This window comes from Chiloscyllium plagiosum, unplaced genomic scaffold (assembly GCF_037043375.1).
Source record: "Chiloscyllium plagiosum isolate Xiang-an unplaced genomic scaffold, Cpla_swu_hap1 HiC_scaffold_4, whole genome shotgun sequence".
NCBI classification, from domain to species: domain Eukaryota; kingdom Metazoa; phylum Chordata; class Chondrichthyes; order Orectolobiformes; family Hemiscylliidae; genus Chiloscyllium; species Chiloscyllium plagiosum.
Genome location: NW_028270142.1, coordinates 87,432,013 through 87,448,703, shown reverse-complemented (window position 1 = coordinate 87,448,703; position 16,691 = coordinate 87,432,013). Strand labels below are relative to the sequence as shown.

The 16,691-nt window shown below is 44.4% G+C and overlaps 1 protein-coding gene across 1 annotated transcript in view; it reads right to left on the bottom strand.

Annotated features, from left to right (window-relative positions):
- kcnq3 (potassium voltage-gated channel, KQT-like subfamily, member 3) overlaps positions 1–16,691 on the bottom strand; it is a 435,667-nt gene that overhangs the window by 87,772 nt on the left and 331,204 nt on the right. The window contains exon 8 of the mRNA XM_043688263.2: positions 1,732–1,826. Within this exon, the coding sequence (XP_043544198.1) occupies positions 1,732–1,826 (95 nt within the window). The remainder of the gene's footprint in view (positions 1–1,731; positions 1,827–16,691) is intronic.

Here is a 16,691-nt window from a genome sequence, read left to right as displayed (position 1 = left end):
GGTCAGCAACCATTTATTTGGAAACTTCTGGACCAGCAGGTTTTCAGATAAAAGACGGTTAGTTTTGGGTCCACTAATTGTTTGGCCCCTTTGTAAAAATTCTTTGCTTAATCCAAACAGACCAAAAAGAGACTTTTCTCCGCAAAGAGGCCGAATAGACCTGGAGACAATCTGAGTTCAGCCTATCAGTAACAAAAAAAATGGTTTTAGGTCCATTCAGGCCAAACAAAGTTTTTTTTTTCCGAAAGCCCAGAACTCAGTGCATCTGCAGGTCTGTTCAGGTCCACTTCCAAAAAGACCTTTGGTTTTTAGGTCTTTTCAGTTTTCAGATGTACGATAATGGATACCTGACCTACAGTTAGGAACATTGGTGTAGAGTACTATAATTCTTAATACAGATTGGAGATCTGGCCAATAGCAAAGTATGTCAGAAACTATGACACTGTACACATTGGCATGAAAAGTTTTTTCACATGTTGAGAGATAGCAGAGCTCGGAGATACAGAACAATCTGGGTGTTCTAGGTACGAATCACAAAACATTAGTGTATGGATACAACACTTAATTAGGAAAGGTAATAAAATGTTATCTTTCATTGCAAGGAGGGATTGAATACAAAAACAGGAAAGTTATCCAAGGCACATGATGAGGCCACATTTGGATTATTTTGTTCAGCATTGATTTCCTTGTTTAAGGGAAGTTATAATGTTTTGGAAGCAGTTCAGTGAAGATGTACCAGACTAATATCTGGAACGAGCTGGTTAGACAGAAAGATTGGAGAAACTAGGCTTGTATGGAAGGGAGTTTTGAAGAACAAGAGGTGACCTAATTAAAACACATAAGATGCTGAGGGAGCTCTACCTTCCAAGGTGGAAAAGATAATTCCTCTTTTGGGATAATCTAAAACTTGGGGTCACTACTGACCTCAAGTAAGGTTCTGCCCATTATAACAAAGAGGAAATTCTCTTCCTCAAAGGGTGATAGAACCAGAGTTTTGACTATTTTTATGGCAGACATAGATAGTTTATTGGTAAGAAAGGGGGTGAAAGAGTTTCGGGGTAGGTGGGAAAGCAGAGTTAAGGTTACAATGGGATCTTGATGGGGCAGGCTCAAAGGGTCAAGTTACCTTCTCCTGCTCCTAGCTTGTACATTTTTAAGTACAGAGCTATCAAATACAGAGCTACTAAGCCACTACACTGGCTGCCTGGTAGATCCCATTCTACTCAGCCAATAGACAACAATTTGCAGAAAAAAAACTAAATAATTAAAAAGGATAAGAAGCTGTTCTTACTTTATGAGTGATTAATTTGGAAAGAATTGTGGAAAACTAACTGCAAAGTTTCAGTTTGTGATTTTAAACAAAAGATGAAAATTCCACCTTGTTGCTTTGTAAAAGCTTATTATTGATCAGATTGTTATAAATTATAACTTAAATTACAATCAAGACAGACATGAAGGTATAACTCAAGGAAAACAGCAATAAAAATATGGAAAAGCAGTGACCCAGGTACCTACTTTTTCAGGTATTCAAGGCCTTCAAAATTGGCTTCCATGTTGCTACGCAAACTGAACTCTCATCAGGAACATAATAACGCCATGCACACTGAAGCTTTAAGATAAATGATCAATTTGGGAAGGGAATGAAAGTGAAAAAAGAAACATAATCATAAATAAAAATCAGTGAATTATGCATTTTTGTTTGTAGAGTTGAACAGAGCCAAGCATACATGCCTGAAGAAAGGAATGGTGATGACACTTTCGTAATATCTCCATGTGGCAATGAGATCATTCCTGTTGAGATTTGTGGCATAAAATCTCCACGCAGCCTGCATTAAAACAAAACAACAGGAGATTTGACAACATTCATCTAAAATTCAAATATTTTCTGCACAAAATTCTCCCTCAGATTTTAAAATTTAATGCAAGGTGACTTTAACCTTGTTGGTTAATATCTCTGGGATCATACAGAGCTGGTTGGGAGAGTTTTGAAATGGAGTACACTGCAAATAGAAATTGGAGGAATACAGAGAGTTGACAAACCTATCTGAGGAAACGCATGACCAGGAGATGCTTGCAAGAAAAACAATCAGAGAACATCTACATCTGAATTTCAGCACTGATTTAATATTTTTAGTCTGCATATAATTTTTACCTATAGAAACTGTCAATGCCTGGAAATATAGATATTAAGGATAAACACATTGCAATTCTTGGGACATAAGGGCTCTGTGTAATCGTTGAACTGGCACTGGGTACTGAATGGAAGACAGACACACTATCATATTATTTTTGTCCAGTTCTTTTAAACTAGTATTTTAAATGTAATTCAGAAGAACGTTTTCTAACTGGATTTGCATATTGCAGCCTCAACAACCAATAACCAAAACATCTTCTGAGAAGAAAGGGGGGTGGGGCAGCAGCGGTTTGTGGAAATGTTCCAAAATGCACTTGGTCATATTAATACAAATCTTAAAATGGAATTTGACATAAAGGAGGATGCAACAGGAATCTTCAATGCTGAGAGGCCTGTGGCAAACTCTGCCTTATATCTGGGTCTGAAATGTCTGCAGGTCAAAGCCTACTCCTTAGAGTTATCCAATAGTGAGAAGGTGTCCTGAGGTGGAGTTGCAGATAAATGGGGGTCAGAGGGTTGGAGGCAAGGCCTTAAGAGAGGTCACCCCCTTCCTCTGATTGCCCTCAAATTGTGCAGTTGGACAATCAACACCACCCTCACCCTGAGAGGCAGACCACCAATACTTCTGAGTTAGGAAATCTGCCCATGTTCTCATTCATGAGGGTAGGGTGGCAGGTTGAAACCTTTATGTGGACATTAATTGATCACTTAAGGACCTTAATTGCTGATAAGTTGAGGAAGCCCTCAATTTGAAAATAGAAGGGAAGGGGTTTTTGTATGTGTGTAGATAGAGTCTCTACCTCAGAGCCAACAGTGTTGCTCCAGACTGTAATAAAATCTCTGAACAGGTTGACTAGAAAATATCTATACAATTAATAGGCTTCCTAGCTTACAGATATTAGACAAAGTCCGGAATAGACTCCTGAACAGCACTTAATCACTGAGGTGATAAGGAGGGAAAATAATGGAGTGAATTGCCCTGGAGAAAAAGTTACCCTCTTCTCACCATCTCTCACACATCTCCAGGAAGGGGCAAATCACACCCATTAATCTTACTTACCAGTGCATGATTCTGTCTGTTTTTTTTTCATATTTGCTATAAGTTTTGCATCTAGAAATATGCAGATGAATAAATGAGGCAATATTGTCACAGCCATATAATTAGGGAATTATTTTTCTGGATTGTGATAGGAAATGTGTTTTAGCTAGAGATCTCTGGAGAGAAAATTGAGAAGATATTGTGCAATATGATTGCTGAATAACAAAAGTAGAAATGACAAACAAAAGAAAAAATACAGAAAGTGAAGCAATATATGCAAAAGAAGGAATGTACGCACAGACTCCCAACATAGATGACAAGTGCAAAAATATCATTTTTTTAAGCATTTTTTAAAAGGTTTTCATGAGGAAAGTTGTAAAAGTTTCTGCATAACGTGGAATATCCACTAATTTTCCTCCTTTCTTTTAACTCCAGCTTTATTGGTCCTTGAGGAATGGATCTCGCTGTTTTTAAAATGAATTGACAGGATGGGGATGTCACTAGCTAGGCTAGCATTTATTGTCCATCCTTAATGCTCATAATGCAGTTACTGTCAACCGATTTGCACTGGGTCTAGAGTTATATGTAGGACAAACTATTTAAGGATTAAAGATTTCCTTCCAAAGAAACTTAGTGAACCAGATGGATTCTCCCTGACAACTGACAACAATTTCATGATCATTGTTAGACTCTTAATTCCAGATTTTTTTATTCACTTCAAATTCCATTATCTGCCATGGCAGAATTCAAACCAAAGACCCCAGAAAATTGCCTGCATCTCTGGATTACTAATCTAACAATATTACTACTAGCCCATTGCCTCCCCCATGTAGTGCCGAGAAGTTGGGTGAATAAGTCGGTCAAAGCTCTTGTCTACTCTCAATCTGGTCTTACACCCAATCCATCATACAGCTTCGCTATTTCTTCCCATTTCCTGAGACGTAGAACACCAGTCCAATATCTCCAAAGATTAATTGCGCATTTTGAAAAGTTAGTCTCACCCCTAATAAAAAAAAAATCCCACACTAAACATTTGTTTGTTGGACCCAAAAATACTGGAGTGGACAAGTCTAACTGTGCAAATGTGTATCCATATATGTGGCTGCTATTTTGTGCACTAACACATCTGCACACGTACATATCTGTGTACATGTCAAACATGTGCATGTCTGTGTATAGCAGAATCACCCACTCTTGCTGACGGTGAGCTTAGAGTCAGGAAGCGCATTTAACTTCGGCAGGATGGTGCCATACCTGAATTCCCATACTCACAGATAGTCGCTCTGAATGACGACTTTCCCAGATCACTGCCATTTAAGGCCCCAAAGTACAAACTAATCTCCTTAGAAGAGTATAAAGGAAGTAGGAGTATACTTAAGAGGGAAATCAGGAGGGCAAAACAGGAACATGAGATAACTTTGGCAAATAGAATTAAGGAGAATCCAAAGGGGTTTTACAAATATATTAACGTCAAAAGGGTAACTAGGGAGACAATAGGGCCCCTCAAAGATCAGCAAGGCGGCCTTTGTGTGGAGCCACAGAAAATGGGGGAGATACTAAATGAATATTTTGCATCAGTATTTACTATGGAAAAGGATATGGAAGGTATAGACTGTAGGGAAATAGATGGTGGCATCTTGCAAAATGTCCAGATTACAGAGGAGGAAGTGCTGGATGTCTTGAAATGGCTAAAGGAGGATAAATCCCCAGGACCTGATCAGGTGTACCCAAGAACTCTGTGGGAAGCTAGAGAAGTGATTGCTGGGCCTCTTGCTGAGATATTTGTATCATCGATAGTCACAGGTGAGGTGCCGGAAGACTGGAGGTTGGCTAACACGATGCCATTGTTTAAGAAGGGCGGTAAGGACAAGCCAGGTAAACTATAGACCAGTGAGACTGACGTTGGTGGTGGGCAAGTTGTTGGAGGGAATCCTCAGGGATAGGATGTACATGCAGTTGGAAAGGCAAGGACTAATTAGGGATAGTCAACATGGCTTTGTGCATGGGAAATTATGTCTCACATACTTGATTGAGTTTTTCGAAGAAGTAACAAAGACGATTGATGAGGGCAGAGCAGTAGATGTGATCTATATGGACTTCAGTAAGGCGTAAGACAAGGTTCCCCATGGGAGACAGATTAGCAAGGTTAGATCTCATGGAATACAGGGAGAACTAGCCATTTGGATACAGAACTGGCTCAAAGGTAGAAGACAGAGGGTGGTGGTGGAGGGTTGTTTTTCAGACTGCAGGCCTGTGACCAGTGGAGTGCCACAAGGATTGGTGCTGGGCCCTCTACTTTTTGTCATTTACATAAATGATTTGGATGCGAGCATAAGAGGTACAGTTAGTAAGTTTGCAGATGACACCAAAATTGGAGGTGTAGTGGACAGCGAAGAGGGTTACCTCAGATTACAAAAGGATCTGGACTAGATGGGCCAATGGGCTGAGAAGTGGCAGATGGAGTTTAATTCAGATAAATGCGAGGTGCTGCATTTTGGGAAAGCAAATCTTAGCAGGACTTATACACTTAATGGTAAGGGCCTAGGGAGTGTTGCTGAACAAAGAGACCTTGGAGTGCAGGTTCATAGCTCCTTGAAAGTGGAGTCGCAGGTAGGTAGGATAGTGAAGGCAGCGTTTGGTATGCTTTCCTTTATTGGTCAGAGTATTGAGTACAGGAGTTGGGAGGTCATGTTGTGGCTGTACAGGACATTGAGTTAGGCCACTGTTGGAATATTGCATGCAATCCTGGTCTCGTTCTTATCAGAAAGATGTTGTGAAACTTGAAAGGGTTCAGAAGAGATTTACAAGGATGTTGCCAGGGTTGGAGGATCTGAGCTACAGGGAGAGGCTGAACAGGCTGGGGCTGTTTTCCCTGGAGGGTCTGAGACTGAGGGGTGACCTTATAGAGGTTTACAAAATTATGAGGGGCATGGATAGGATAAATAGACAAAGTCTTTTCCCTGGGGTCGGGGAGTCCAGAACTAGAGGGCATAGGTTTAGGGTGAGAGGGGAAAGATATAAAAGAGACCTAACGGGTAACTTTTTCACGCAGAAGGTGGTATGTGTATGGAATGAGCTGCCAGAGGATGTGGTGGAGGCTAGTACAATTGCAACATTTAAGAGGTATTTGGATGGGTATATGAATAGGAAGGGTTTGGAGGGATATGGGCCGGGTGCTGGCAGGTGGGACTAGATTGGGCTGGGATATCTGGTCGGCATGGACGGGTTGGACCGAAGGGTCTGTTTCCATGCTGTACATCTCTATGACTCGATGACTCTATTTCAGGCCTCATTCTGTCACTTATTATTAATTACGATGCAGCCTGTTGCTGTGCAGCCTGCATGACTGTGAAACCAGGCAGCCACCCAGTCACCTTAGGTGAGGTGTAGGGAAGGATCAGGAGTATTGGTCCCTCAATTAAAGGCAACCGGTGTCTGTTTGATGGACCGGCAGTGGGAAAGGGTACCTGATGACCATCACTGCACTGCCCTTCATGCCAAACCTCGGTTCCCTATCCCCAAGAACATCACACTAAAAAATCCTCCCCCTTATCTGTGACCAGGGTTGCTCTGTGATCCTGGGATTCTGGTGCTCTCTTTCCTGCAGCACCAACAGCCTTTCCTGTGGAACTGCTGAGCACGAGAACTGCAGACCTCAGTCTGTCTCTGCGCCTGCTATTGTTGCAGTTCAAGCAAACCAACCCCTCCCACAGACCAATACTGCCACCACCAGGAAATCATTCACACTGCAATACAATATTGTTAACAATGATCAATGCTGCAAATCTAAAATCAAACAAGAAAATACATGTTAGGTAACAGCTTTAATTAGGTCGAGAAGAAACAGTACATTTGGTCAAGATTTCACCTCATGTCTTAATCTTTCTCTGTTCAGGGTGGGGTCATGGTTACTACTGTAACTCAAAGTTGTCCAACTGTTGGGAATTTATTTCAAAATATTGCATGAATTGTAAGACGACCAGAAAAATGAAACTAAACACGAGAATCTTTCAATTACTTGACTGAAACTTTAATGGCACCAGAAGCAGAGGATAATATATAAAGCTAGCTGGGTATGGCTCAGTCCAGGGGCTGAATCTTGTATGTTTTTTGGCTAAGTCAAGTTGCATTCAGTTTTTGAGTGATGTTTGATGGAAGGCCTAACTTGTTTTCATAGAATCATAAAATAGAATCCTTACAGTGTGGGAACAGGCCATCTGGCCCAACAAATCCACACCGACCCTCTGAAGTGCATCCTACCTCCCCAGTTACTCTACATTTTCCCTGATAATGCACTTAGCCTATACATCCCTGAACACTATGGGCAATTAAGCATAGCTAATCTACCTAACCTGAACAGCTTTGGAATGTGGGAGAAAAATCTGAGCAACGGAAGAAACCCACGCAGACACAGGGAGAATGTGCAAACTCGACAGTTAGTCACCCAAGGCTGGAACTGAACCCAGGTCCGTGACGCTGTGAGGCAGCAATGCTAACCAATGAGCCATGCCACCCATATTTTTCCCTCCATATCTTGCCAATCAATTGCATTAATTACCTACCCTGTTCCTCCAGCACTTGTTGCATCCAAATCTGGCCCGAGCTAACCCCGCACAGTTCCCTCACCAGATACCTGGCAAATGATGGTCACCTCTTAGACCATAACAGCATATAAGAAAAAGGAACAGGAGTAAGCTGTTCAGCCCCTCAAGCCAGTTCCCCTGTTTAACAGGATCATGGTTGATCTGACATTCCTCACGTCCACTTCCTGCCCTTCCCTGTAACCCTTGATGCCCTATTGATTGAGAATTTATCTGTCTTAAATATACAGAAGGACTCTGCTCCAGAGCTCTCTGTGGCAGGGAGATCCCAAGACTCTTAGCCCTCAGAAAAGAAATTAGTCTTTCCCTCCATCTTAAAGTGGTACTCCTTTATCCTGAGATTATGCCCTCTGGTCCTAGACTCTCCCATAGGGGCAAACATACTCTGAGTATTTACCCTGTCAAGCCCTTAAGAATTCTATATGTCTTAATTAAATCACCTCTCATTCTTCGAAATTCCAGTGAGCCGTGCCAGTTTAGATTCTCCACGTAAGACAATCCCTCCATACCAAGGATCATCCCTGGTGAACTTTCTCTGCACTGCCTCCAATGAAATAACTTTCCTTAAATAACCACCTGATGAAGGAGCGGCACTCTGAAAGCTAGTGCTTCCAATTAAACCTGTTGGACTATAACCCGGTGGCCTTCCTATCCCAGACTCACATCGAATGCAAAACATTACACTATCATTACAGTCATATGACAAATGATAAAACAATGTTGTGTGGCCTCACATAGGATTCTTGGAAATTGGACAAATAATGGGTCCCATCGTCAAACACTGGCTTTTTGGAATATCATTTTGCCAACTTCAAAATCATTGAGATACCAGAGTTTAACTTGCAAATACCAATGACATGGTGCAAATTATCTCTGACCAGCATCTGAGCCCTAAACATGTTCTCACTGCATGGACAGCAAACAGGCAATGAACTGACTGCGAATTAAACTCAGCTGGGCATTGCAAACAGCTGCTTTATGTATTTGTTGTTTCAATGTCCTAGTGCCAATCAAACTGACACTGACTCCACCGATAGTGGGTATCATCCCAACCATTTTCTTGTAGAACTTCACATCTGAAGATTGGAAAGTGAAGGCAGGGAACACTGTAAAGGATAGACACCACACTGTCCTCTGATTGGTCACCAGATTACACCCCCTGCCACCACAAAAAATAACATTCACGTCCCCTATTACTCAACACTGCCATAAAGGCCTATTCCTCCCCTTTTCCCCTCCATATGGAAACCCACCACACGGAACATTCATGCTGTGCACCCTATCCCTGAAATATAGCACTACACCTTGATGATGCTCCTTTATGTGCACTCCTTTAATGCTGTTCTGTGCACCCACCATACTCCTTCAGTTTACCCCTGTCGTTGTTTATCCTTGTCCCCACTACAAATGCCTCTGCTTTTCCAACCCACATACCTCTGCAACCTTGACTCCCCTACCCTTGTGGCATTAATAACCTTAAAGCAGCCCCATATACCCTCCTCAAAGCTTGATGGATGGATCCCTGGGATTGTATTTGCCCTAGGCTTCAATAAGCCACCCCCACCATGACTAACCAAAGCCCCGTTTGCAGCTCTCTGACTGATGGTACATGATGTCCAAGACTTTGTGTGCTATCCCTGAAGATTGATTGCTGGGCAACCCCTAGACCAAGTGGAGGAGCGACTATGGTGAAGACCTTGGACAATGTGCTGACTGTGCCCATGACTAACGTGGGACCCCCCGATAGAAAATAACCTGTCCCTTGACTGGACTGAAGATTAGCCCTTACTTACTTTCTGACATGCCTTTTGGTTGAATGAACATGAAGCGTGTTTGCTATGCAGGCAGGTGGCCTAAACTGTAGGTGGTAGATTGACAAAAGCCCTGTCCTAAACCGGTTGTTAAGAGGGGTAGCGCTCCCACGCAAAGGTTAGAATTTGAAGTGGGAATTGCAGCGCCGAGGGCACTAGGAGTTGTGAAGCACATGTGGCAAAGTCAGGTAACACGGGACTCTGTAGGAGTGAACAAGGCACAGTGCAGTTGGATTTTAAGTTAAAAGTTGGATGTTGTTTGTACTTTTAATTTCCAATGTGGTGGGGAAGAGGAGTTGATCATTCTGGCCAAGAGCCAAATCTCAGTGTTGCACACGTTACCAAGGTGGGGAGCATGGACGCTGTGAGTAACCGTGATACCCTGGCAGTCTGTAGTAGAACAATACAGCTTGAATAGTGGCGGTGGCTGGGAGGGTAAAGAGACTTACCGGTAGAGAGCACACTGGGCTAGAGGTAGGTTTCTAGGCCTATCGGGAGGCGTTGGGTCAGTAGTGGTGGCTGGGAGGGTAGAGAGGTCCCACCAGAAGAGAGCTCACCTTACTACGAGGCTGCTATGGGCGTACGGACCATGCTGGGACAGTATTATTGGCCAGGGGGTAGAGAAGTCCCCACTGGTGAGGAACACTTTACTGTTGGTGGTATCTGGGGTACACAATCTGCTAAATGGCAGATCAAAATTTTAAAGGGGATACTGCAGGTATCCTTATTGAGAAATACAAGGCAGACAGACAAGGGTTGACAGAGCAAATGTAGAAAAGTGGTTGGGACTCATCCCAGACATTAGCACAACAGAGAGAGTGGATAGATAAGCAGAAACAGAATAAAATGAAAAAGGTAGGGGTAATGTTGGTATACCAGCCTAATTGAACAAGTGAGTACCTCCACGAGTAGGTGGAGAAAGGACCAGAAACAAGTTAAAAGAGTTGGAGAACAGGATAAAGGATCTAGAATTCACATGAGAAAGAATACAAGAGGAGAGAGAAATTGACTCTCTCCCCTCTTACGAAACCGTCCAGCGGGGATAAACTACAAGAGTATAACTTAGCACCCGTTACCAGAGGAGGAACAGAATCATAACCAAAACGAATTATAAACTATTCACCCAGGGGAGAGGCAGCAGATTATGGCCTCCATGGGCAAATTACAGTCCAGGAGCGCAAACACCCGGTCCTGGGAAGAGCTGGATAGTGTATGGGTAGGGCACCAGCTACACCTGAGGGACATACACCAGCTGGTCCAGGCAGCTTGCCCAGAAGACTGGTGGAGGCAGGTTGCTGGCAGACCCGATGCCACAGCAGCCCGAGGCTTTATGGGAGGATGGTGGACACATGCCGTTGCCCTCACAGCTGAATTAGATGCCCAGCAGGCCCCTTCACCGACTTTAAAGAAAAAATCCAGAGAGTGCTCGGAAATGGTCCTACGAACTGGAGCAGGATCACGACCATGAAGCAACTTAAAGAGGAAGGAGCCTCTGAATCTGGAGAATGAGTATTTATGGTCTATCAGGAATGCTTAGGACAAGCAAACCCAGATCAGGGGGACCGGGCATTCATCCAAGCTTTTAAAGATGGGCTCTTTAGCGCCCACCAAGCCATCCTGAAATTAGAAGTAAAAATGTCCCAGGATTATGATGACCTAGTCGAGTGGGCTAGCGGAGTGCAGGATGCAGAAGCTCCTGCCATAAAGGCAAGACCTGACAAAGCAGCCTCCCGGAATGGAGGCGAGAATAGAATGAAACAATCCTGCCACAACTGTGGCCGGCAGGGACACTGTGGCCGGCAGGGACAGACCAGGGAACAATGTAAAATACTGCAGCCAATGCAAAAGGACAGGGCACATAGAAGCAGTATGCTGGGAAAAGTATGGGGTACCCCCAAACATCACCCGGAACACTGCAGAACTGCAGGAGTCCCGAGGTCAGCAGAGCTGACAACCAGCTGCACCCATTTGTGCGGGCAAGGGAGAGGGGAGAATTTACATGCCCGCAGTAATAGGAGGGAGAAAATGTGAAATGCGAGTAGACACAGGAATGGCCGTACCTATCACAAACTTACCCTTAGCCCACACAAATAAAATGATTCATTTAACTGGGGTAAGAGGGGATAAAACATCAGCTTACCTAAGTGAAACTACCCTTGCAGAAATAAACAATATATATATCAACATGAGATTCTATATATGCCAAAATAACGAGGGCACAATAATAGGCAACGATCTCATGAAAGAATATAGTGTTCTAAATGATTGTGAAAAAGGGAAATTGATTTGGCGCAGACAGAACGGTTGGAAGACCGAGATTGGGAAACTCACCTTGAATCTGTTAAAGTGGCTACAGTCACCTGTAGGGACTGGAACTTTGAAAAGGAGGGATTCAGAGCGTGGGAAGAAACTAAGTTAGATACAGGTCTAGTTAACATAGACCTGATAAGGGTTCCCGGGCCGGAGCATAAGTCCCACTGCCAGACCCAATAAAACCCGAAGCAGAAAGAGACAGTGCAAGGACTAATGAAACAGGGAATCCTGAAAGAAACCACAAGTACAAGTAATTCCTCAACGTGGCCAGTACTACAGCCTAATGGGAGCTACAGGCTCACCATTGATTATACAGGACTAAGTAAGGTCACCTAGGGGAAAGTGAGGACTGCAGATGCTAGAGACCAGAGTTGAAATGATTCCTGAAGAAGGGCTTATGCCTGAAATGTCAATTCTCCTGCTCCCTGAATGCTGCCTGGCCTGCTGTGTTTTTCCAGCACCACATTTTTCAACCTAAGTAAGGTCACCCCCAAATTGCACCCCATTGTAGCAGACCCCTCCGCTATTTTGAACAGCTTGGCCCCTGAGCACAAGATTTTTACAACCGCTTCTGGTCTATCCTGTTATATTGTGAGTCCCAGAACAAACTTGCTTTTACAGTACACATGGACTCGCCTGCCACAAGGGTTCCACAACAGCCCCACTAATTTTCACAGGGTGATGAGTGACATTCTGAAGAGAATAGATATACCAGAGGTATCACTGCCCTCCAATATGTAGATGATATCCTAATTGCCTCAGAGTTTGAGCCAGGACGCCAGGAAGCTTTATTTCTAGTATTACAAGGATTGGCAACTGCAGGGTTAAACGTCAGCCCCACAAAGGCACAGATTGGCAAAACACAAGTCTTATACCTGGGACACCTTATATCCCAGGGACTCAAAGAAATGCCCAACAACCACAAGAAGGCAATCCAACAGATGCCACGACCTGCCACTGTCAGGGGAGTCAGAAAGGTCATGGAGCTATTCAACTACAGTCGCAGCTTTATACCAGAGTTGGCAAAATTGGCTGAACCAATCCAGAGATTAATTAAAGGATGCAAGGCCACCTTGGAACCTGTAACCTCGGGGCCAGAACAGAAGGAGACAGCTTAAAACCCAACTCATGTCAGCCCCGGGCTAGGGCTGCCAGATCCCAGCAAGGATTTTCACATTCACTGTAATGAGGGAGGGTTTTACTCTGCAGTGGTCACCCAAGACCACGGTAGCAGGAGAAGGCCCATTGGGTACTACTCAAACCCAGTAGTCACCGGGTTGCCCAGGTGCATAGCAGCCTTAAACTGCCTTGGACCATTAGGTTTAGCGAGCCCAGAGTAATAACAGGGAATGTCATTATCCACAATAAACATACCCTAGTAGAGATGCTAAACACAGTGAAACTGAGGGCCGTCTCCAATTGAGAAGGGCAAAGCGGGAGACACTTCTTTTTACCCCCAAGTCGGTCCGTGGTAATAGCTAGGGATACGGGAGAAAACCCAGCAGAGGGAACCGCACAGCTGTGGGGGTATAGATAGGGATGAGGATAGGGGAAAGAGTAAAAGGATAACCCCCTAGGTGCAGCCGAGGTAACCCTCTTCGTGAACAGGTCACGAAAATACGTAGCAGGGTCGCCCCGAACAGCAGGGCTGTGGTAAATGATAAGTTAGAAACAGTTATGTCCGGATATATACATACACATATACAGACAATCAATGTGCCTTCGGTGTAGTCCATCACTACATGGTGACATGGGGTAGAAGAGGGTTCACCATTGCGGGAGGAACCCCTATCAGACACTAAGAATTCAGGCATTATTGCGTGCCAGTAAACAGCCAGAGGCTGCAGTAATAAAAATAAAAGCCCATCAAAAGGAGCCAGCAAACGAGAGTCCAAAATGGGTAGAATTCAAAGGAAACCAGGCAGCAGACCAAGCAGCTCAGAAATCCCGAGAGCAAGAAGCCATTAACAGGACTGCAATAGCCACAATTGAATTAGTGAAAGGCGCTATCCAAATTCAGCAGCTGCAGGAGGACATCCCGCAGAAAGAGAGCGAGCAATGGAAACTGCAAGGGGCATTCAAACAGGAGGATGGTGTCTAGAGGTGAGCAGATAAGGTGGTGGCACCAGCGTGTATACAGAACACATTGCTTGAATTGCACCACGGGCTCTCCCATACAGACAGAGAGGCTGTGATAGCAAGTTTAGGGAGAGAGTGGTGGTGGAAGGGAATGGGAAGAGGCGTGGCCAAGTACTGCCGCAGATGCATGTTTTGTGCGCAATATAACCCAGGGAGACCCATAAATGTTAGGATAGGACACTGGGAACACCTTCAGGTGGATTTTACTACTACCCTCCCGTGGGAAAAACGTACAGCCTGGTCATCATAGATCAATTCTATGATGGGTGGTCAGAAGCATTCCCAACCAAAAGCTGCACTGCAACCACTGTAGCCAGAATATTAACAGAGGTGGTAATCCCTAGACGGTGGGGGTACCCCTCCAGATGACCAAGGGACACATTTTACAGGAAAAGTCATGAAGAATGTCTGCCAAAAAGTTTCACATTTCCTATCACCCCCAGAGCTCAAGGTAGAGAGAATGAATAGAAGGCTCAAAACTGCTTTAGCTAAGGCTATGCAAGCCTCAGGCACAACATGAGCTGCAGTGCTGCCGACCATACTAATGAGATTAACAGCCACCACTAATCAGCCAACCAGGCTAACCCCATCTGAATTAATGACTGGATGAACAACGCAATTGCCAGAAACAATAATCACAGGTGGCACCGATGTGAGTTCTCTAAAGGCAAAATTTGGCGGTGTGTGATAGAATTACGCGCCCAATTGAAAGGGATGCGGAAATCTATAATTGATAAACAGGACAAAAAGGATAGGGCAGGGGAACTCGAATTCTTCCCTGAAGTCCCAGTAGCAGGAAGCCGGGTCCTGGTGCAAGCACTGCCTGACATACCAGACAATGGAATGGAAATGGGCCATACGACGTGATAATAAATGGGGACAACCTGTGCCTGTATAGATATCCAAGGAAAAGGCACATGGAAGTACTGGACCCAACTAAAACAGCTTAAAGACTCCTGTAACCAAACTAATGTCATTGACCTGCCCCCAGGTCCAAACAGGAGCGGCAGACAAAACGGTCATCCAGGTGGGAGTACCGAAAATACAACAGAACAAACCATACAGAATTATAACTATACCTCCTGACAAAAACAAAGACTTTGACTGTTAACTTTATTTTAAATGCAAAACGTATATACCTGTATGTATTTCACTGTGTTTAAGTGTCACAACTGTCGGGAGCATGTCAGGATTTGAGGATAACCTCTTCTATAAAACTCACGTAAGCTTGCATGGGAACCGAACTGTCTGCTACCCATTGGCGCGATCAGTGGAATCCCTATTTGTGGCCACCCCGGTGTGGACCCCTCATGACCTGTATACAGTAGACATCTCAGGAGCGCAGATGGGGAAATACAAGCAGGGACTCCAGGGTAGGTGTGTGAAGCTGAACGGGATCACAGGCCCAAGGGGCCGGGTCCCCCAGCCTAGGGAAGGGAAGACCCATTTAAAACCCAGTAATTACCCACTCTGTTTCACAGGGCAGGGATGGGGATGCGTTTATGCTCTGGTTCCCAAAAACGACTCATGCGGCCAGACTCCGTTCACCTATCAGCACTGTGCGGTCACCAGGGGACAGTTTACCTGCACCTACAGCGAGCAGGCATGCTTGAATGTGACCGTGGGCAGTCAATTCATATGTGGACAGTTTAATGGCACCTATGTCAGCTCTGCTACATGGACGTACCCATTCGATACTTACCAACAAGGGGGATTGGAGGTTACATGGGTGGACAGACAAATGGAAGGACAGGACAATTGCTGTTACCGAGCAGTGAAGAGATCAGTTTTTCTCTCTGAGGGGACTTACGTGACAGATACCCCAAAACTCCCAAATCTGTTTGCACTAGGGACAATTACACCCTATACTGTACCATGTCCAAGCCGGGGACATGTTTGGAGAAGGATAGTGACCCCCTTCATCAGTCAGGAGTTCTGTGCTAACAGGCAGGCTCCCACCACTTTGGGGTCATCATTGGGATAATGATTCCTGGGATCTCTATCTTTTTTTGGAGGGGGGGGAGCAGGGGAAGTCAGCACTAAAAACCGAAATCATCATGAGAGAGACAGCAGAGCAAATACAGACACTGCCTGGGGCCAGTAGAATGCCAGCACAACGCACTCACAACCTAGTTGATTAGTTTAAGGTGGGTGGGAGAGAGAATACACATCAGTAACATACACCACCCACTGAAGTGCCTGGGTCCAGCCAACACCTTTGATAGAAATGCTTAACAGCTTGATACGGACTCAATACAAAGTGCTAATAGCCAGGGCTGCAGTAATTGTCCTCCTCAGGAAGGGCGATTAGCGCCCATTACTAGAGGAATGGACTTCCGCACAGACATTGAAACTGACAATGTCTACACTGGAACTGACAATAACCGCACTGAAATTAACAAAGGCTGTGCTGGAACTGATAATGACAAGATTGAAACTATCAACAATTCTGCATACCATGAACAAACCACGTTACAAAGACAATAATCACTGACCTGTTGTATCATAGATGTATAAAAGTATCTTGACATGTGCTCTGGGTCGAGAGAAGAATCACAGCTGACACTGTACTGCTGGGGTCTTTCTCTCCCCAGAGCAATGGTATTTCCTTGTACAATAAAGTCTGTCATTGTACCCCGACTCTGACTCCAAGA